The sequence below is a fragment of the Mus caroli genome, chromosome 10, assembly GCF_900094665.2.
Source record: "Mus caroli chromosome 10, CAROLI_EIJ_v1.1, whole genome shotgun sequence".
Taxonomy (NCBI): Eukaryota; Metazoa; Chordata; class Mammalia; order Rodentia; family Muridae; genus Mus; species Mus caroli.
The window spans coordinates 38,834,414-38,856,914 of NC_034579.1; the positions used below are offsets into that span (position 1 = coordinate 38,834,414).

The 22,501-nt window shown below is 45.6% G+C and overlaps 1 protein-coding gene across 2 annotated transcripts in view; it reads left to right on the forward strand.

Annotated features, from left to right (window-relative positions):
- Pdss2 (decaprenyl diphosphate synthase subunit 2) overlaps positions 1–22,249 on the forward strand; it is a 215,006-nt gene extending 192,757 nt beyond the window's left edge. The window contains exons 8-9 of one of the 2 annotated variants that reach the window (XM_029482521.1): positions 10,209–10,384; positions 21,454–21,578. In XM_029482521.1, the coding sequence (XP_029338381.1) occupies positions 10,209–10,384; positions 21,454–21,487 (210 nt within the window). In that variant the 3' untranslated portion in view covers positions 21,488–21,578. Of the gene's footprint in view, positions 1–10,208; positions 10,385–21,453 lie in introns of both variants that reach the window. The other variant, XM_021173960.2, reaches the window with a different exon arrangement.
- The last annotated feature ends 252 nt before the right edge of the window (positions 22,250–22,501 follow it).

Here is a 22,501-nt window from a genome sequence, read left to right on the forward strand (position 1 = left end):
AGCCCAGGTATCGTGGGGGACCGTGTCCTTCTGTAGGGACATTCGCAGGTGCAGCCTGTGGTATTCTGATATGTAAGGAGCACTGTGGGGCTGGGGGCACACAAACATGGGGACTTCTGTCTCCACGTCACTGTTCTCTGTGTGATCTCATTGCTATGATTGGTGCTTGCTTGGCTAATGCAGGTAGCATTTGCTTGGAGTTCTTCTGATTGGATTATCTATAGGACAGTATTTGAAGAACTCAGCAGCCATTTCAGGAGACTGTTGTGGAATTTATTTCTTTCTGAAATTTTCTTTCCCAAGATCCTAATTTTACCAAAAAAAAAAAAAAAAAAGTTTCAGAGAACCATAGAGAATAATTTCAGTTGTTCGTGTAGCTTTAAATCCTTTACTCAGATTGTATCTAAGATGAGGAAGATGTTACAGAGGGCTGGAAGAAATGCTCATTTTTAAATCAGTCTCAGCTCGATTTCCAGAATGCCCCTCACAGTCACTGAGTGAAATAGTAGGCTTCTTTTTCTTTTTATTTGGGTATGTATTTGATTTTATAACAGGATTTCACTACGTAACCCATAATTTCTTCCCAAAAATTCTTCCATCTTCCTGCCTCAGCCTCCTGAGTGCCAGGCTTACAGGCATGGCCGTCACACCTGCCTTTGAATTACTTCTTTTTTTTAATCATTTATTTACTTTATTTATGTGAGTACCCTCTAGCTAGTCTTCAGACACACCAGAAGAGGGCATCAGATCTCACTACAGATGGTTGTGAGTCGCCATATGGTTGCTGGGAATTGAACTCAGGACCTCTGAAAAAGCAGTCCATGCTCTTAACCATTGAGCCATCTCTCCAGGCCCCTTGAATTACTTCTTAACTGAGTTCTGGTTGCAGCAACTCCTGGATATGAATGCTTTATACTGCTCTGGTGTCTTTCTTCTTAAGGTATCAAAACACTCAACAAATTTCTAGTCATTAAATCTTTTCCTTCCTCTTAAAGTAACAGGCAAGGTGGCAATTCTAGAGTGTCAGATGGAAACGCCAAGACCATCTACCCTACATGCGTAGTTAAGACAGAACAGGACTTGTAAGATGCACGTTCTTACCAAGTGCTGAGACTTGGCATTGTGCAGTGTTGTGGGACAGTCAGTGACCATGCTGGTTCTGTGTGTGTAGCTCTCAGACTGCTCTGTTCCTCAGCCGCCAACCCAGCATCAAGTACTGCTAATCTGCCCGTTGCTAGGGGAGGCCGCCACCTACTGAACTGCAGCAGTTCCTGGGTGTGCAGGACGGGTGCAGAAGCCTCTCAGACCACGCGCTGGGTTTGCTATGGCAACTAATGTGCATGTCCAAGAGAAGACGAATATGTTGACTGCTCTCGCTTAGAAAAACATCTACAAACGTCTGTGTATTTTCCCCATCTGGAGCTGAGCGTATGCCTGCCATTGAGCCTACTGCTCCTTGAAATAAGCTGCTGCTAAAAGACTAAGGCAGATGGTATTTTTACCACTTCAGGCAAAACATGGCACCTATGGTTCGACTTTCTACAATTTTAATTTTTTAACATTTTCAAGATGGCTTGTTTAAATATCTCCATCACAGAGACACAGACTTGTTCCCGAATCATTGCTTCAGCTACACAGGCACTGGCAAAACTCACTTGATCAGAAGCAGACTCCGAGGCACTGTGCGGTCTGCCTTGTGTTTGCTCTTTCCCAGGAGCCTGTGAGTGGTCTGTGACACGCATGCTGATTTAGACTCAAGTTGCCGTGCTCCTTCTGCCCTCGCCTCTACTTTATTAACTATGCATTTCTTATCATTTGGCCTGTGACTCCATATAGAAGTGTGGCTTGTTCTGTTTTGTTTTCCAGTTTTTAAAGGCATTTATTCCTGTTATTATTATTTGCCTGTGTGAGGTTTGTGTGAGAGTGCAGGCGCGTGCATGATGCACACCTACATGAAGCTCTGAAGGATAAATTTTCTCCTTCCATGGTAGGGTCTGGAATTGAATTCAGGTTGTCGAGATGACTCTTTACCCTCTGAGCCAGCTCACTGACCCTGGGTTTGAAGATTGATTTATTTTATTATTTTATATGCATGCATATTTTACCTGCATGTATATATGTACCACATGGGTGCTTAGGGAATTAGATACCGGGGAACTGGAATTACAGGAGGCTGCGGACCACCCAATGTGTGTGTTGGAACTGAACTGGGATCCTTTGGAAGAGCAGAACGTATTTGTGGGGGTGTGGAGGGCTCACTATGTAGCCCTTGCTGTCCTGGACTCACTCTGTAGACCAGGCTGGCCTCAGACTCACAGAGATTCACCTGCCTCTGCCTCTCAAGTGCTGAAATTAAAGGTGGGCACCACTGGTGCCAGGCACAGAGTGATTCATGACTGCAGAGCCCCATGATGTCCTCTTAGGAAGGTCACCCGAAACACAGAGTGGCTCACGGGGTGAAGAAAGATGAATTCTTTAGGCCTGTAGTCCCAGTCACTACAGTGCACGAGACCCTGAGCATGGGCCCTCGGAGCTCATGCTGCCTCCCAGAACTGACTCACAGCAGGTTCCAGTCGCCTCTCAGGAGCCAGCACCTTGCGGCTGCTGTGCCCTCTTTTGCCCTCTTAACCCCAAAAGTCCCAGTGCATCTGTTATTATAAGACGCATTTGCATAAAGCAAACATTACAATTCTCTCCCCACCAGCAAAGATGGGCCCTGATATTTGCATTCACATGATCAGGTCAGCCCTTCCTCCGAGAAGAAAGAGAGCATCTCCTCTTACATCATGGCTCTCCCCGAGGCTTGCCTCACAGCCCATTCCTTCTCTTTATTGTCCTTAAGTGCTAAAACAGTATATCTTTTTTTTTAATGAGTATTGAAAAATATATACCATTGCTGTCTTTATACACGAGTCTGTCCACTTACTTGTGATTATTTATTCTATACACCCTTTCCCACAGCCCTGGCGAGCTGGCTCTGAGAGGCTGTCACGTGACACAGTTGGGCCCCAGGTGTTGCTCTTTCTCCTCTCTGTCCCCTTGTCTAAGGCAGATGCTGCTCTCCCAACCTGGGATTTCGTATTAGCATCTCCTGTAAAAATTTCCACACAGCATCACTGAAGGCACGGCGTCTCGCACGTTCTAGGCTCCTGGAGATGTTGTACCATTAGCTCTCCTGTTTTAATTAGTGATAATTATAGAGACTGCCTAGCTGCATTGACCTTCTCTGTCCTCTCTTGCTCCTGAAGGACTTGCAGTGCAGGAGATAAGATGTTATAGCACACTTTAAAAAGAAAGAGCCCAACTGTAAAAACATCTGATGTAGGTGCAACCTTGTAAAATGTTCTATGCTTAATAAAGACTAGCAAGTAGCATGTTAAAATATGTGAAAAAAAGGCGTGTTTTTAAAAAGAAATATATTGTACTTTTAAAAGATTTTCATCTTATAATTGTAAGCTCTGATTTGAATTGGATTTTTGTTTCCTTTAACATTATGGTGATGAATTCAATTATAGCGGGAACTGAAAATAAACTGTCTTAAATCTTGTTTCACATGAACCAACCAGGTTTAACCCTAAGCTTCTAGGGAATTGCTTCCCTCTATGGCAATAGGCAGAAACCACATTTGGGATAGAACTTGTCTGTGAGGGTTTGGTTTTGCTGTATTCTGGGTGTGTGTGTGTGTGTGTGTGTGTGTGTGTGTTTGTATATGTGTCTGTGTATCTCTGTGTGTGTCTGTGTATATCTGTGTGTGTATGGCTATGAACTCTTGGTGATTCACTTACCTGCCTCAGCCTCCTGAGTAATGGGATTTCCATCCTGAGCCGCCACACCCAGCTGGAAAATTGAACTGATTTTTTTGTGATGGCCTTAAGAACAGCAGAGGAGGGCTGGTGAGATGGCTCAATGGGTAAGAGCACACCCGACTGCTCTTTCGAAGGTCCAGAGTTCAAATCCCAGCAACCACATGGTGGCTCACAACCATCCGTAACGAGATCTGGCGCCCTCTTCTGGAGTGCCTGAAGACAGCTACAGTGTACTTACATATAATAAATAAATAAATCTTAAAAAAAAAAAAAAGAACAGCAGAGGAGCCAGGACACAGGTGAGCAAGAGGAAGAGCTAGTGAACAGGAAGACTTGTGCTTGTGGCTCTCTTGGCCCCACTGGGAGAAGCAGTGTAGGGCAAGCCAGAGCTGCCCTCTGAGAGGCTGAGTCCCAGCCCTCAGTTCCTTGTCCATCCCTGCTCTCTCAGTTATTGTTCTTTTGGCAGTTATAGTTCAGACAAGCAATGAGAGTAGATTGTCTTTATTCTAGCTTTCTTTGTTTTTTTCCTTTTTTGAGATAAGGTCTTACTTCTTAGACTTTGCTAGACTGGAGTTTGCTATGTAGACCAGGATGGCCTAGAACTTATAGAGATCCTCCTGCCTCTGCCTTCCCAGTACGGAGACTGGGGTGTCTACCTACTAATCTGTTAGTTAAACAACTTACTTCAGTTTTAGCAACCACTGGTTTGATTTCAAGTTTCCTTTAAGGTGATAGAAAAACAATAATTGATCAACTTATTTTTTCTGTATTATTTAAATAATAAATTTGTCTTATCATAAGACAGCTTATAACCAGCTTTTTTATGTGTGCGTGCATGCATGCAACGTGTGTACACATGTGCATGTAGAGGGTGTCAGATTCAATGGAGCTGGAATTGTAGGCAGTTCTGAGCCACCCAACATGGGTGCTGGCATGACCAGTTTCTGTCCATAGCACAAGGTAAAAGCTTTTGTATTGGGCTCAGCCTGTTCTTCCAGAGAACCTACCTTTGATTTCCAGTATCCATATGGCACCTCATAACTGTCTCTAACTCTAGTTCCAGAGGATCCAATGCCCTTGGAAACCAGAAATCCACATGGTACATACATAGACATGCAGGCAAACACCCATACATATAAATAAAAAATAAAATGTGTTAAAATGAATAAATGTTTTTAAGATTTTGTATTATATGAAACTTTTGTCAAAAAAAAAGTTTTCTAGAAGTAGGCATGGTGGTATACGACTCTAATCCAGTGCTGGGTGGGTAGAGGGGTGGGCACGGTGCACATCTATAACACAGTGCTTGGGAAGTGGAGAGGAGGAGGAGGAGCTCATGGCCAGCCTACGTACATGATACCTATCTCAAAAAAAAAAAAGATTTCCCTTTCTACTGCCCAAAATGGTGTCACATGCCTGTGAGCTTGTACTCTGGAGGGTGGGGGGGATCTTCACTCCTAGGCCAGCTTCCCCCTCATAGTTTAACACTGGTCTGGGCTACAAAGCAATAGCCTGTCTCCAACAAAACTTTCCTAATCACACGTGAAATAACACAGTTCCTAAGGCAGAGCTGCCAGGCCTCTGTCCCCTCCCACGAGCCGGCCTTTCCTTCCTTTCTCTGGGTGTGGTGCTCCACACTCAGCCCCAGTGACGACCATCCTACTTGGATGATGTAATCCTCCAAGTTTCTGATGTTAGTTCTTTTTTTGTTGTTATTTTTGTTGGTTTTTTTGAGACAGAGTTTCTCTGTGTAGCCTTGGTTGTCCTGAAACTCTGCACTATGCAGACCAGGCTGGCCTCAAACTCAGAAATCCGCCTGCCTCTGCCTCCCAAGTGCTGGGACTAAAGGCGTGCGCCACCACGGCCCGTCTCTGATGTTGTTTCTGATTCTTGTTCTCTGGTGTTAGCAATCCCACAACCTCAATGGTATTGATAGATTCAGTGGTCATTATATCTCTTCCTTTGTGGATCATGAATAAAGTTATTAAAAGATTTCTGTGATGGGCCTCTTTTATATGATATGATATGATAAAATGTCTCCTCCGTTATTAGCCCAACTTCTGTTGATACTGTTTGAATATTTGCAGTAGTAAATTGTTCCTACTTTTCTTCAAATATCCCTTGCTGTTGATATTCAGTTTACAATGTTTTACATAAAGTATTAAATTACCTTGCTCGCAGTAATAATAATGATTAGTGAAACAATCCACCACCACCATCCCCTTTTTGAGATAAGTTTCTCTGTAGCTCCTGCTGTGCTGGAACTCTGTAGCCCAGGCTAGCCTCATCCCTGTGATCCTCTTGCCCTGTGTCCTGCAGCAGATTGTACGGCGTGTGCCAGCTCAACCATCCCATCCCGTTCTTACGTTCACTTTTCTCGTCCATGCACCACATGTATGCATGGTACTCAGAGGGCAGAAGAAGAAGACATTGGATCGTCTGGAACTGGGGTTACGGGTAGTTGTTAGCCATCGGTGGGTGTCCTGGCTTTCCCATCCCACAATGCAACATTTCTCTTAAGGCTACAGCAGATATAATTTTTGGAGCATACTTCTTGGTTGTAGGCCTAGATAGTTGGTTAGTGTCACTGTGTGGATTACTGTGCTCTGGAGGCTTAAGGTCTCATACATGATAGCTCCCAGGATGTACTTGGTGAGGGAATGGATGGATTACTCAAGATACACCGTCTGTCTGTACGTCCCTCCCTCTTCTAGTTCATAAGACCTGTTAGACTCGGTCCTCTTCATGTTCCTTCATGTGTGTGCTCTCGAGTGCGCACATGTGTGCATATGCGTGTTGAAACAGAGTCTTACTATGGAGTCCCAGATAGCCTGAAACTCAGCATGTATGACATCAAACTCAGAGAGCTTGCCTGCATCTGCCTCCTTAGTATTGGAATTAAAGGTATATGCCACTGTGCTTAGCTCCTAAATATAATATTTTTATATTAATTAAATAAAATACTTTTAGTAATTCTTTGAGAATTTCATAGTGCATACAAATGTATCTTAATCATATTCAACACCCCTCAAGTCCCCCCAACTCCTTTCAGATCCACCTACTCCCCTAGCCCTCCCTCCCAGTTCCATTTCCGGCTCTTTGGTTGTTTGTTTTGCCTTGTTTTTCTTTAGTAAGACACGAAGTCCAGTTTGTTTTGCCCATATACTTGTGGATGTGGGCTATCCACTGGAACATCCTTGAGAGGCCACACCCTTAAAGAACACACACACACATAAGCAGCCACACACTGTGGTGGTCCACAAGCCCTCCTCTCTCTGTGCTGAAATAGTGACTGGTTTGATCTTGGGCAGGCTACCACACACAGCTGCTGTGAGTTTGTGAGCGCAATGACCCTGTTGTGTTCTGAAGTCAGTTTCACTTGGTTCTCCTTGACCTCTTGCTCTTACACTCTTTCGGCCTTCTCTTCTGTTATACACCCTCAGCCCTGGCCAAGGAGGGAGGTGCCCTTATGGAACACGAATGTTCCATTGTGGCCACGCACACTGTACACAACCTATTTTCTGCACTTGGACTACATGTGACCCTGCATTAACCACACTCTTGCACAAAGAAGCTCTGATAAGCTCTGGGAGTTGGGCTGCTTACAGGGCCGTGTGACCCTGCATAACAAAGTAATAACAGTAGGTTCACTCGTGGGCCTGCTCGCTCTCCAGCCATGGGTCCCTGAGCAAATTTACAGCATGCACTTCCTCCTGGAGAGAAAAACTTCAATCCAGTCGAGAGCACTGGGTTACACCATGGCATTCATGCCTCTCTTGCACCCATGGGCACATCTGGCCACACTGCGTCTTACTGTAGTTCGTAGTGTTCACAGCTGAGCAAGACTGTGGATGACTTCCGTCCCCCAGCAGCCTCATCGCACCTTCTGCTCCTACAAAGCCAGCTAGCAGGAAGGAAATGTCCTGGTGAATACCAGCTTGATTGCTCGGTGATCTGTTAACAAAGTCTGGGGTGTCTTTAGCATACAGTATAACTATCAAGTTCTAATCGGCAAATAAGAGTTGTGGCAATAGTCTGTATTGTTTTGGGGGCTCCAAGACACTCCTGAAAATCAGTTTGATGGCAGGTATCCCACAACTGGCACTGGGCTTTTATTTGACAATGTGTGGCTTCTGTGTAGAATGACTCCAATTAAATTCTGTTGTAGAGGAGGGTTGCTAACATAGTTGGTTTCTTTTTTTTTTTTTCAAAGATTTATTTATTAGTATAAGTTCACTGTAGCTGTCTTCAAACGCACCAGAAGAGGGTATCAGATCTCATTATGGGTGGTTGTGAGCCACCATGTGGTTGCTGGGATTTGAACTCAGTGCCTTTGGAAGAGCAGTCGGTGCTCTTACCCACTGAACCATCTCACCAGCCCCACATAGTTGGTTTCTATATGGCTTTTTTTTTTCAAACATCCTAGTTATACTTATCCCTCCCTCCACCCCCTCTTCTACCCTGCTCTCCTCTCTCTCCCCCTCTTAAATATCCCTTCCAGTTTCTCACCTTTTCTCCTCCATATCACCTCTGTGTTGTGCTACCCCACTCCCTTAAGATCTCCTGATGTATGTTTAGCCAAATGGTTACAACTCCATTCCTGTACCTCTTGGGTTGAAACAGATCTTTAGCTGGGGAGATCTTTAGAATCTCAGTCTGAAGAGCTAAGGAAAAATGCCCTGCAGGCTAATTCTGTGGGTGAGAGCATTGCTCTGTGGGGTGACTGCATTCAATTATTTCTCCCAGTTTGTGGTGCCAAGAACCACCTGTGCACAAGGAGAGCCTGAGTGTCTTTATGTAGCGGATAGAGCCTTCTGACCCCTAAGAGAGCCCGTTTGGTCCATTAAAGTTTATATTGGATTGGGTCTGAAGCCGATATAAAGGGAGTACTCTCTTTCCTCATCTTAAAAACTACTGGAGAGGAACAAATTTTCTGAAATTGTGAGCGAGAGGAAAAGAGGCACACTTCCGTATAGCTTCAAATATGGTTTTAGTGAGTCAGAAGTCTTTGTCACTCTCAAACTCACACACTGTTCGTATGAACAGTCTGATTTTATACAGAATTAAGGACTTTTGAGCTGTCAATCTGTCTAGTCCATGAGGAGGCTATAGTCTTTTAATTGGTGCATCTGAAACCATCCCCCAACCCCCAGTGTTTTCTGCCCAGCTCCTACAAGCACACTAAGCCCCCATTACATCAGAGTGTGATGTGCTTAGTCTTTTCTGTATAACAAGTGGGCTGAGCCCCTCAGCTTTCAAGCAGAGTTACTGAGGTAACAGTAGAGCTTGCAGGATCTGCAAACACGCCGAGTGGTGTGTGTATCAAGTAGAGACTGGCGTAAGTAGATCCTACTGTCCCGGCCCTGCAGTCCTCGGCTTCCTGGCTTAATGAAGGTCTTGCCTGTTCTTGCCAGGCTCATCATGCAGGCTGCCTAGTGTAAAGTGCAGTGGGGCCCCCTGTGGAGGGGCTTCCTGCCCTAGTGCTAAGACAGGTATGCTGAGCTGTGTCTTTGGTTCACTTATGGCAAGATTTGTGTACACTGCTTAGAAGCAGCTGTGGCCTTTCAGTGCTCAGTGCTTTTATGTACAGTGTGGTCTGCATGGTTTGTGTATGTCTGACCATAACGTCTGCCTTTTCCACCACGCTACTTCTCAGGTTTATAGACATATGACAAAAAGTTGTAATGCAGTCTTGGAAGTACCTTAAAATGGTATTGCTGTCTTTAGGTATAGCATAGTCCATGCTTAGAAATGCCATTGCCTGGTGAATGGGGTTATGTTTGTTGAGCCAATGTAATGATTAGTGTGACTTTTTAAAATCTAGGAAGCATTCTTCACTCTTCCAAGACAGCCTTACAGTGTAACTATAGTATACTCTCATAGCTGGACCTGTGCTGCAATCCCAGCACTGGGGAAGATGAAACAGGAAGATTATAAACCCAAGGCCAGCCAGGACTACATAGGGAGACCCTGTCCCCATACTCCCCACCACCACCAAAATATCCTCATCACCATCCTCTGGAGGGAGACAAGTGTCCAAGTCAACAACATACCCATAATGCCATTCCATAGAAACCCCCTGCATATTGTCAGACACGATGGCTCAGCAGGGGAAGTGCTGGCCTCGAAAGCCTGAGGTCAGTCTCCAAAGCCCACCCACGTAAAGGTGGCAGGGGAGGACCCCTCCCACAGAGTTGTCCTCTGCTTGTACATGTGCGCTATGACACATGTACACACACACACACACACACACCTTACATGGGAAGGAGCTATCCATCCTACCAGCAAGTATGTTGCACTTCCATGGCACACCTCACTCCATAGACATTTCTCCGTTGCCCACTGACACAGAAGACATAGTGAGGGTCACGCTGGCTTGTTATCTTTTTTCTGTTGTGGTAGGTGCTCCCTGGTGAAGTTCTGCTCATCAGGATGCATGCTAGGTTGTTACCAAGCTACGGTTATAAGGATGGTGGAGACGGCAGGGGTTGCTCATGGTCCCCCGGACTGAGTACTCAGGTGCTAAAGTGGATAACAGTTGGGGACATGAGCAGGCCAAGCAACAACAAAAGAAACTGGTAAGTAAGACTGACTCAAGTAAAATGCTAGAAAGCCAAACTCGCTCTCATATAGGTTATACGTTCCTCTGATGCCACCAGCACCGTGGGATATAGAACATACTGTGCATGTTCTTGTCCCAAGACATTCCTTTTAATTAAACACCCGCCACAGTATTTGTCATGAGATTGCAGTACAGGCTATATATTGATTCAAAAAAAAAAAACAAAACAAAACGTGCTACAGGCAAGAAAGCTTGCTTCAGTCTGCAACCATGACACGTTTTGCTTGTTGAATATCTATTACAGAATTTATTGAAAATCTCCATGGGCCTAGTTAGGCTTTCTGAATTTCAATGTGTAGAATTAAGTTCCTACTTTGGAATATGATACTAAAATTAAAAATTAACTTAGAATCAGAATATGAATAAATCTATGGTTGTTTATAAGCCATAAATTTCCCTTTGGAAGACATGACAACCAGGAAACAATGACTGTTTTTCCTTCGGAGTTAACCCTAAATTTAGCATAATTTCATATTACTAACCTCAAACGCCAAGCTACTAAATGTTGATAACCATTTATAAATTAAGAATTAAACTAATCTTGTCCTATTTAATTACATTCTAAAATCAGGCTCATCTGCTCAGGCCGTGAGCTACACAGATTGGCCTCTGCCTCTGCCTGTCACTGGTGGTGTGTTGCTCATTTATGTATCGTTCTAATGGTGTGAACATAGATTTATTAAGGAAGAGAGAGAAAGACCTCCATAGAGGGGGAGGAATCTCCTTCCTCTTTTTCTTGAAGCAACATGAGCCCCTGTAGGCTTAGATTTTTTTTTTTTTTTCCCAAGACAGGGTTTCTCTGTAGCCCTGGCTGTCCTGGAACTCACTCTGTAGCCCAGGCTAGCCTTGAACTCAGAAACCCCCTTGCCTCTGCCTCCCAAGTGCTGGGTTTAAAGGCTTGCACCACCACTGCCCGTCCTTAAAATCTATTTTTAATAAAGGTCCTTAAATGCTTTAACCTCCCTTCTAGCCCACCACCCAGCAGAGGCAGTGGAAAGGAAAGGTTAATGGAGCAGAGGAGGACGTGGGCCTGTTTAGAAATAACTCTTTGGCCGGGCGTGGTGGCGCACGCCTTTAATCCCAGCACTCGGGAGGCAGAGGCAGGCGGATTTCTGAGTTCGAGGCCAGCCTGGTCTACAAAGNCGGGAGGCAGAGGCAGGCGGATTTCTGAGTTCGAGGCCAGCCTGGTCTACAAAGTGAGTTCCAGGACAGCCCGGGCTACACAGAGAAACCCTGTCTCGAAAAACAAAAAAAAAAAGAAAGAACTCTTTGGAGTAAATCCAATCTGCATTGTCAGGATATCAGCAGTTCAGCTCACATGAATTAGTAGTGGCAGCTTGATCTGTTCACAAACTCAGTTCATGAATCAGCAATGGCAGGACTAGCAAACACCATTTACAACTCAGCAATGGCAGGGTGATCCAGAAAAAACCACAAGGCTCTGCCAGCTGGCCCAAGTCCAAGGAAGCATCAGGAAGCCACTGGAACACCAGCAGAAGTTTTTTTGCTGTGTTTTTCTCTACAAGTCATGATAAACGATGACCAATACAGAATGGTAAGGCATACCAATACCATTCAGTATCGTCCACTGTCCATTGGGCTATATATTTATATCTTTTTTAAACATCGTGTGTTCTCTCAAGTATCTGCTCTGGCAAAACATGTCCTTTTTCTAGACTGCCTTCAAAAAAACATCATGTAGGCTGGGCGTGGTGGCGCACGCCTTTAATCCCAGCACTTGGGAGGCAGAGGCGGATTTCTGAGTTTGAGGCCAGCCTGGTCTACAAAGAAAAACCCTTCCCCCAAAAAAAAAAAAAAAAAAATCATGTGTCTGTTCTTAGCAAAACATCCTCTCCTGTGTCTGCTTCAGCAAAAGCTGCTGCTGCTGTTGTTGTTTAGGGATGGGAGTGACGGTGTGAATGAGAACATACCTCGTAGACTGGGTGGGTCCCCAGTCGGTGATGCTGTTAGGAGCAGTGATACAGTGTCATTGGAGGGAGTACACCAGGCTTTGAGAGTCCGTAACCTGCCCTGCTTCCAGTTTGCTCTCTTGGCTTCCTGCTGTGTTCGAAGATGTGATCTGTTAGCTTCCTGCCCTTCCTCCCCAGCCATTGTGGACTCCCCATCTAGGTGGTAAGGAACAATAAGCCCCTCCCTCTTCAGTGCTATGCTACAGCAATGGTGCTGTATTCCAGCAGCATCGGGAAAGTAACTGATGTGCCAGTATCACTGTATTCATTTTTAACATCTTTGCTATTTGAGAATGTTCTTGTGCTACTGACATCATAGCTGCCTTGCCTCAGCCTCCCCAGTGCTAGGTTAAGGCATGTACTGCCACATCTAGCTTAAACATCATTTTTTTAAACTTAGGCTAACTTTCCAAGCCAATGAGACCATCCACAGCTGTATTTTGGACATGGCCATCTGGTAGTGACTACAAAGTCTGCGTTTGCCTTTTCTATATACAACATGGTCTTGGCTTACATAAAGAATGTAGTTTTCAGAGATCCTGAGGCTTTCTGTGAATCACTGCCAAATCAAAGCTTTTCCTTTTATAATTAGTTAAACCCAGGTGCACAGCTATACCATTAGCCATTTTTTTGGCTAGCGCCGGCTTACGGTACAACCATTCCCAGCTTGATGCTGCCCATCCGTAAGCTGTCTCTCTGGCAGCATGACGTCTGGAAGCTACATGTCAGTGTGCATCCCTTCCTCATCTTCATTTAAGTAGCTCCTAGACGTGTGGAAAGGAAAGAAAGCCAACACTGAGTCCTGGCAGCATGGCACCGGCGACGACTTCGCCTTCAATATGAATGAGCTTACACTCTCTAGTAAGCTCTGCCAAATCTATGGTACCGTATTCTTTTCCAAACCCTGCCCACAGAGGGCTAAGTTTCAAAAATCTCAACTTCAAAATCTCTGCTATTTCTGAAGCTAAGTGTTAAGTGCTCTTTTGTTTTTCCTCCTAAAAGAGATACTCAGTGCTTACAGAGGCCTGTTGTGAGTCAGGTGGTCGTAGTACACATCTTTAATCCCTGCATTCAGGAGGCAGAGGCAGGCAGATCTCTGGGAGTTCAAGACCAGCTTGATCTACAAAGTGAGTCCCAGGGTGCCCAGTTACACACACAGAAACTCTGTTTAAAAAACAAACAAACGAAGGAACAGAGAGGCTTGCTGTGCAGAGCTGGCAACCAGAGTTTGATCCCCAGCCGCATTAAGGTGAATAAACAGAACCAACCCACAGTGTGTGCCACGGCACAGTAGCGTATACACAGGCAACAGTGATCATTTTAAAATAAAAGAAGGATTATGGGCTGAGGGTATATCTTAACTGAGAGAGCACTTGTCTAAAACTAAAAGGCAGAGTGGTGCATGCCTATAGTCTGAGCACTCAGGAGATGGAGGCAGGCGGGAGGAACAAGAAGCTGAAGGTCAGCCTCGGCTCCTTAGAGAACTCAATGCCTGCTTCAAAAATAACAATTTTAACAGAAGGATTCCCACACTGAGGCACTCCAGCAGAAGCAGGTGGCACTGGGGTGTGGCCCAAAAAGTTCCTGGGGTGCATGCCCCAGTTTGTTTCTCTGGCTTCGGTGACTTATTTATTGGCCTGCCCTCCTGGATGCTGGTCCTCTTGCTCCTCCCTGCTCTTGCACTACCACAGAGTCACTCCCACCACTATGAAGAGTGGCTTGTTCTCCGTTCATAGTCTCAGCCCAGGGGACAGTGCAGGTAGGTAGCAGTCTAGCTCAGGTCAGAGCTGAGCTGGGGTTCTCCTCTAGACAGATGACCTGTGCTGGAACACTGTCACAATCGCAGGAATCATCTGTAAATGCTCTCCCCGACCCTTCAGAGCCCTCCAGTAGCTGGAAGGTCAGCCCGTGCATTCCTGCCCACCTTATGCACCACGCTGCCACTGAGTTTATCTCTGTGCTGCACTTTCTCCACTGCTACGGCAGTGTGGGAAACCGTAGTGATTGATCTTTGGGGTTGGGTTGGGTTGCTGACTGAGGGTCACCCTGGAGCCCCGCCTGACCCGAGGCTCACTAGGTAACTCAGTGCTGAGATCAACGCATGCCCGGCGCCTGACTTATCCCAGGGGCTCTAACATCAGGAGGGAGGACGTGCTTGTTTTCCAAGATGCTGATGACCCTATATCCGATGATGTTGGCCATAATCAAGAAAAAGGTGTTCCTACTTTCTAATTGATAAGGTTATCATAGCCTTTACCCTTAACAATCCCTTTACCCAGGAATCAGTTCACCTAAGAGAACCACAATTTCAAGGCTAGCCTAGACCTCATAAAGAAACATTGTCTCGGGCTGGTGAGATGGCTTAGTGGGTAAGAGCACCCGACTGCTCTTCTGAAGGTCCAGAGTTCAAACCCCAGCAACCACATGGTGGCTCACAACCATCCGTAACGAGATCTGGCGCCCTCTTCTGGAGTGTCTGAAGACACTGTACTTACATATAATAAATAAATAAATCTTTTAAAAAAAAAAAGAAAAAAGAAACATTGTCTCAAACAAAACAAAACTAAACAACAAAAACAAAAAACCTGTCTGGTCAGATGTGGTGGCTTTGCATGCCTCTTGGATGCTGAGGTAGGAGAGTTGTTGCTGGTTCCAGACACAGGAGTTTGGGCTACAGAAAGAGACCCTGTCTGAAAAATAAAGAGAGGGAGGGAGGGAGGGAGGGAGGGAGGGAGGGAGNGAGGGAGGGAGGGAGGGAGGGAGGGAGGAAGGAAGGAAGGAAGGAAGGAAGGAAGGAAGGAAGGAAGGAAGGAAGGAAGGAAGGAAGGAAGGAAGGACAATTTCAAATGGTCTAAGCTTCAACTCCATCTCCATCAGTGAGGCCTCAGTACCTCCAGGGAGGGAGGGAGGGAGGGAGGGAGGGAGGGAGAGAGGACAGGCAGACAGAGAAGAACTATGTAGCTGTCAGCTGGTGGAGTGCTGAGATTGCAGCTGTGAGCTACCACAGCCAGTGGCATCTGCGTTGCTGTTGTTTTTAAAGTCAGGTTCTCACCCTGGCTGGCCTGTAGCTTGCTGTGTAGACCAGGCTGGTCCTTAGCTCACAAAGATGAGATCTTGCCTGTGCCTCCTGAGTGCTGGAATTAAAGGCATGAGCCCACATCTGCTTTTTAAAAGTTTCCTATATGAATCTCTTGGTCAGATTTTTTTTTTTATTTAGCTCAACTTAATGTGTCTTTTCAAACAATATTTTACTCATGATTTTTAAACATTATGTTTTTTAATGTAGTTTTACATTTTATTTTTAAATTATATTTTAATTAAAATAATTACATAAAATTAAAAATTGCATTATTTATTGTGTGGCTTGTGTATGATGTAGGCATATGTGTACTAAGGTGTACGTGTGGGGTCAGGAGACAACTTTGGGGAGTCGGTTCTCTCCTTCTACCTGTGTCCTAAGAAGAACTGAACTTCAGGCTTTGAACGTTCTGGGGAAAGTGCTTTACCAGACTGCAGCTGCATTTCCTCATTATAAGATTAAAGATTAAATGTTCTATTTGCTACCATCATATATTAAGTTGAGCCTGGTTCGTTACAGTTCACAGAAGGGTTAGGGGTTTTAGTTCAGTGAAAAGAGCAGTTGCCTAGCATGTGTGAATCCCTGGGTTCCCTAACGGAGGCAGGTGGCACTGGGTCCGCAGTCTCCTGCACTCAGAAGGTAAAGACGGGATCAGAAGCTGAAGTCATCTTTGACTACAGAGTGAGTTGGTGGCCAGCCCAGACTTTTGAGACTTTTGTCTCAAAGTTCACAAAGAAACAAACTAAAGTGAACAGGCACAAGAGATGTAGGAGTTAAAATACCATACACCATAAAAATATTCTATAGCATTGCCTGTTTCTCTTACAGTGACAGTGTCAGGGACACAGTGTGCCACACCTATAATCTAGTATCCAGAAGACAGAGGCAAGAGTCCTGAGACAAGTTCAAGGTCAGCCTTGGCTACATAGCAAGTTCTAGGACAGCCCAGCTGTCTTAGTTAGGGTTACTGTTGCTGTGATGACCAAAAACAACTTGGAGAGGAAAGGGTTTATTCTTACAGCTCTCAGGTCACAGAGGGAAATCAGGAGAGGAACTCAAGGCAGGAACCTGGAAGCAGGAGCTTTTACTGTCTTGTCAATTTGCACAAGAAATTGACAGATTTGCACAAGAAGTGAAAGCCTGCTTCTTACACAGTTCAAGTCATGCACTCTAGGCCAAAGCGCCACTGAGCCTACCCAGAACAATCGCTAATCAACTAATCAGTGTCCAAAGGGTTGCTTCTAAGCACCTGGAGAGTGGTGCTGAGCTGAGGTCCTGTTCCTACTCAGTGTGAGCTTGTGTCAGCTTGACAAAAGAACCAGCTAGCACACAAGGATGGATAACAAGACTTTGTCTCCAAAGGGAAAGAGAAAAGCAGACAAGGATCAGAAAAAAAAGATATTACAATGTTATTTCAAAACTGAGCATGATGGTACATGCCTGTAATTCTAGTAATAGGAGGCAAAGACATGAGGGTCTTTGCAAGTTCAAAGCCAGCCAGAGACTTTAAGAGCCTATCTTATGACAAGCAAACAAACAAACAAATGAAAGTCATTGCAAACAAGTGTAATGTGGGAACTTTGATTGACCATGGGTGAAAAAAAAAAAATCTGAAAACCGCTGAACAGAGCTGGAGAGATGAATCAGAGGTAAAAACACTGGCTGTTCCAGGCGGGTGGTGCGTCCCTCTAATCCCAGCCCTCGGGAGACAGGCAAGAGGATCTTTGTGAGTTCAAAGCCAGTCTGGTCTACAGAGGTAGTCCAAGATAGACAGAGCTATACAGAGAAACAATGTATCGAGAAAAAAAAAAAAAAACCAAAACAGAACAAGATACTGTCTGCTTTTCCAGAGGACCTGGGTTTAATTCCCATGCTCCTACATGGCAGCTTTCAGCTGTCTATGACACTAGTCCTAGGGGATCCAGTGCCCTCTTCTGGCCTCCTCAGGCACTGCACAAGCATGATGCACAGACAAACATGCAAAAGACCCACACACATTTTTTTTTTATTAAAATAATTTAAAGGGCTGGTGAGATGGCTCAGTGGGTAAGAGCACCCGACTGCTCTTCCGAAGGTCCAGAGTTCAAATCCCAGCAACCACATGGTGGCTCACAACCATCTGTAATGAGATCTGGCGCCCTCTTCTGGAGGGTCTGAAGACAGCTACAGTGTACTTACATATAATAAATAAATAAATCTTTAAAAAAAAATAAATAAAATAAAATAATTTAAAATAGTAGACTGCTGCTAAGACAAGGACTAGCTAGACGATGATAGGGAACTATCTAACTTTCCTAGTTAACTTTCTGGGCTGGCAGAGTGGGTCAGCGAATAAAAGCGGCTGCTGGGAAGCCTGGCCTGAGTTTGATTTCCAGAGCCCGAGATGCAAGAACCAAGTTCTGAAAGCGTCCTGTGCTCTTGACATTGTACCGTGGCCTGCCTGCCCACAGTCCCTCTCACATAGACACGCAGCAATAATACTTAGTGAAATGACTTTTTAAAAAGATGTTTCTAGATAACTCTCCTGGTGTAATCGCAGTGTTATGATTATGCAAGTCAAAACTAGGATGAAGCAGCCTGCTGCCAATGGCATGCACCAAAGGTGTGCTTCTAATTAAATTTTGAAGAAAAAAAATAGAAGACTTCTTAGCCTGGTTTTCAGAGCTGTCATGGTCCCTGCTGCCTGGCTCTACCAGGCATGCTGTTCTCAGCCCTGCTCCTCCCTGTGGGCTCCTCCCTGCACGCTCTGCTTACTGTTCCCCGCAGCCTTCTTCCCCTGCAGTTAACTTGCTACTCTTGACCCCACGTCTCATCAAAGCCCACTCTGCAAGACTTTCTGGTATCTCTCCTGGTTGACCTTATCTGCCCTGCCCTGCCCTGCCCTGCCCTGCCCTGCCCTGCCCTGCCCTGCCCTGCCCTGCCCTGCCCTGCACCTATAGTGCCACATTGCTGCCTTGGTATTGCTGCAGTTCAGGTTCTCTTTAGCTCCTGGGCCTTGAGCAGAGAGGACATGACTCTGACATTAGTTGGTGCCCCAAGAGTTCTTAGAAATTCAGCATTTGACTCCTCTAACAGACATCCACATGCCTCGGTTGCCAGCCTAGAAGTCTAAAGCATTGGCTTGTCCAAGGAATGTTGACTGCTGTAATGAAAACAGGGCCACACTCACCTAAGTGTCTTCAGAATCTGAGTCCAGCTGCCTCTGAGCTCACTGTAGATGAAACCAAAACTGATTTGATCTGATTAGATGGAATGCCATAGTCAGGGAGAGCTCTAAGCCTTTGGGGGGAGAGCTAAGCAGGCTGAGCTGTAGCCATGAGTGCAACCATGATTTTACAGTCCAGTAATCTCTGCTCTCGCGCAGCCCCACCCGTCCCTGCGGAGTCCATAGGATCCTCGTTTAGAGCCGGGAACAGTCAGTTGAGTTACGTCCCTCACATGGTAGAGCTAAGACAGAAACTTGAATCTGGCTGTGCGCTCACTCAGTCCTCGGCAAAGCCTAGGCTGGAGTGATCAGAGTCTAAAGTTTAGTAGAAAGTGGCTCTATGGGAAAAGGCAGCAGAAAACCATGGCCTCGGAGGCAGATGGCGGTACATGCTTGTAATCCCATCTCGTGGGGGAGGCTGAGACAGAAGAATTGCTGAGAGTGTAATTCAGGCAGAGATGGTACATAGTGAGAAGGCCAGGCAGAGTGAGGTGCTGTCTGCCTTGCTCCCCCAAAAGTGAGATGGCTTCGCAGGTATAATGACACTACACAAGCTTCACATAAGTGTGATCCCCAGAACCCACATAAAAATGGAAGAAGAGAACCTGATCTCATACCACAATTTTGTGGGGTTATGCATGCATGTGCACTCGTGTACACACATACACACACAAGCTGAAAACAAGAAATGTGGCCTCTTCTAATATCTGGAGTAACTGAGCTTCCCTGGACCTCTAACCCCTTTATCCTCTAATTAGAGTAATACACCAGCATATATTTTTATTCATGTTTTATGTATTATACAGTATGTAGCTTAAAGTCTCACAGGGAAGTCAGTATGTGAGTAGAACATTAAAGTACAACAGTGTAGTAACTCTCTACTCCAGAAGCACACAGGCTACTCCAGAGGCAGAAGAGCAGCTGGTCCCTGGTGCCATCACCCTGGGTGGCTGAGTGCCTTCCACCCAGGTAGAATCGGGGTGGGAGGGGCTTAGTAGGAGTGGAATGGCAACCCCAAGGGAGCCAGTGTGTCAGCTCTGAAAACTGCAGCTAGTTCCCCTTAATATAGGAACAGAAGACAGAAGGGAGAGAAACGAAGCTGGGAGGGACTGGAGAAAGGACTCTTGTTCCTCCTGGGGAACTTGAACTGCTAAGGCTGTCGGAAGGCAGTGACAGATTTTAGACAAGACCATATTTGATTTATAAACCTTTTTGGCAATGTGGCAATGTGGATGGAGCGTGGGAAGGCTCTTTAGGATGTGAAAATAACCTGGGGGGGGGGGAGATGAGAACCCCAGTGTAGCACAGTTTAAAAAGTAGAAAATCAAAGAGCTCAAAGGAGCTGCAGAGATGAGGACTCGCTGACTGTCAGTGAAGATGTCCACATCCATCCAGCGGTGGCAGCGCTTGCCTGTTAGTCTCAGCACTCAGGAGGTAGAGGCAGGCAGCTCTCTGAGTTCCAGGACAGCCAGCACCTTCCTGGCAGGATGTCCAGGTCAGGGAAGCCCTGTCTCAGAAAAGGAAAAGGAAATGTTCACAGGAAGGCTGTAATGCTCCTTGCTGTGACTCAGGTATCCAGGCAGTAGAGAATCTCTGCTGTGGGCCCGCCCCAGCGCCAGAGGGAAAGCCCTAGAGGGATTCCCACGGACAGTTCCTGCTGCATCCCGTCCATAGCATGCATCTTCCATGACTCATAGACTGGGTCTTACTACCTGGCCCCACCCAGTCTCTGAGAGTCAGAGGAGTTGGCCTCAGGTGAGCTAGCCAGGGACTGCCTGGTGCCTAGGTGAGGGAGTGGGGGAGACCTTTAAAGCCCTCACTGAGTATTGAACAGGACAAGGTCACTTAAGTTCAAAAAATGAAGCCTTTTCCAACTGCAACTGTAATGATTTTGTTTAGTGTTTTTAAGATGTTATTGGTAGTCACTTGTATGGCCTCGTGCACATGCGTGCAGCTGCTGCCTGTGGAGGCTTTGGGGAGCCGCCAGAGATGGAGGAGAGTACGTGCCAAGGCAAATCTGCAGCCCCCTCCTTGTTTTTCTGTTTGTTGGTTTGTGTTTTGAAATAGAGTCTGGCCATGTAGTCCTGGCTGACCTCTAACTCACAGAAACCCACCTGCCTCTGCCTTCCAAGTGTTAGGATTAAAGGTGAGCATTGCCCATCCGACCCTTTGGTTCTTTCTTTGGTCACAGAGAGAGACCGGAAGTCAATTTGCTGGCTGGTGAGAACCACTGCATTAGCAAAAATGCTTTGTTCCATTTTCCTGAGGAAAATATTTTGTTTTTAAATAAGTCATACTCAGATTTAATAATATGTGTTTTCCTTGAATTTTCATTTTGATTATTGTATCAACATAAGGTGTTTTAAGTGTTTTTTTTTAAGTTTGAAGATGTTAATGGAGGCTCCTCCTCCCTCCCCACCCCCACACATAAAATAGAGGCTGTTGAATTCCAAATGCCAGAGATACCACAGCTTGGCCTTCATTACTGCCTTCCCAGCATGGGACTCTGTGCAGATCAAGGGGTGGCTGTGAGAGGAGCTGTAATTGGGCTGATTGGAGCCATTGTGCTGCTCTGGAGCGAGGCTCCCGTACGTAGCCTTAGGGAGGTGATGGTGTCTGGAGATCACCGGGAAACCTGTCCTCTTTCTCCAGACGAGAGAGCAGAGATACTGGATTTACACGTTTCCTGCCCCTCACTCCCACCCCCAGTTAAATTGTGGTCCTCACTGTACAACCAAAACCTGACTTATTGTGCATTTATTTCCTAACAGCTGCGAGAAACAATCAGAGCTGGCAAAGGTGTGACTTCAGCTATTGACCTGTGTCGTTACCATGGAAACAAGGCACTGGAGGCCCTGGAGAGCTTCCCTCCCTCAGAGGCCAGATCGGCTTTAGAAAACATTGTGTTTGCTGTGACCAGATTTTCTTGACACCAAATTAAAAAGACACTATTGTTCCTTAGCTGAAAAACCCAGAGAATGAGGCGGACAGGAGCGCTTTTGGTGATGAAATAAGTAACGTGTTTAATGACTTTAGAAATATATGTATTTTTTTTCTGTCCTTTATCTGACTGCTTAATGAATCTATCCTTTGGAACCACTACAAACAAAACGAGAAGGAAAAAGGTCACGCGGTTTTCACTTGTCACGCCAGAGCACACTTGAGGCTTCAGCAACAGAAATAATTAATGAGACTCGCTCCCATGACCTCAGCAAATGGACAGGAAATAAGTCCTTATTGATTGGACCAAGCCCGGGATGGCGCCAGGGCGGTGGCTGTGGTTTTCCTGCCACAGAGGACAGAGCAAGCTGGAAGCTGCAGGTGTCGAGCAAAGCACTGGATGCCAGCTGTGGGGGACACATCAACACCAATGACCAGTCTGTCGTAGTGGAGAAGACATCAATGCATTAAGCAAAAATCTGTGTTGCCTGCTGTCTTGAAATCATGTGCATATAGTGTGAGAGGCTTGTGCATCCTAGTTTTTCTCAGATTTGGGAGAAGTGAAGGAGATGTTAAGCTGCCAAATACTTGAAATTGAATATTAAAGTGTTACCAAGTGTTGACTCAATTGTATAAGAAACTGTCTGCCTTTCTTTCTTAAAGATCAAATTTAGGACACATTTCAAGCTTGGCATGGTGGTGCACACCTTTAATCTCAGCACCCGAGAGGCAGAGACAGGCTGATCTCTGAGTTCGAGACCATCCTGGTCTACAGAGTGAGTTCCAGGACAGCCAGAGCTACACAGAGAAACCCTGTCTGGAAAACAAACAAAAAAGATACAATTCAAAGGCCAGTTTCTATATTTCAAAAGCCACGTA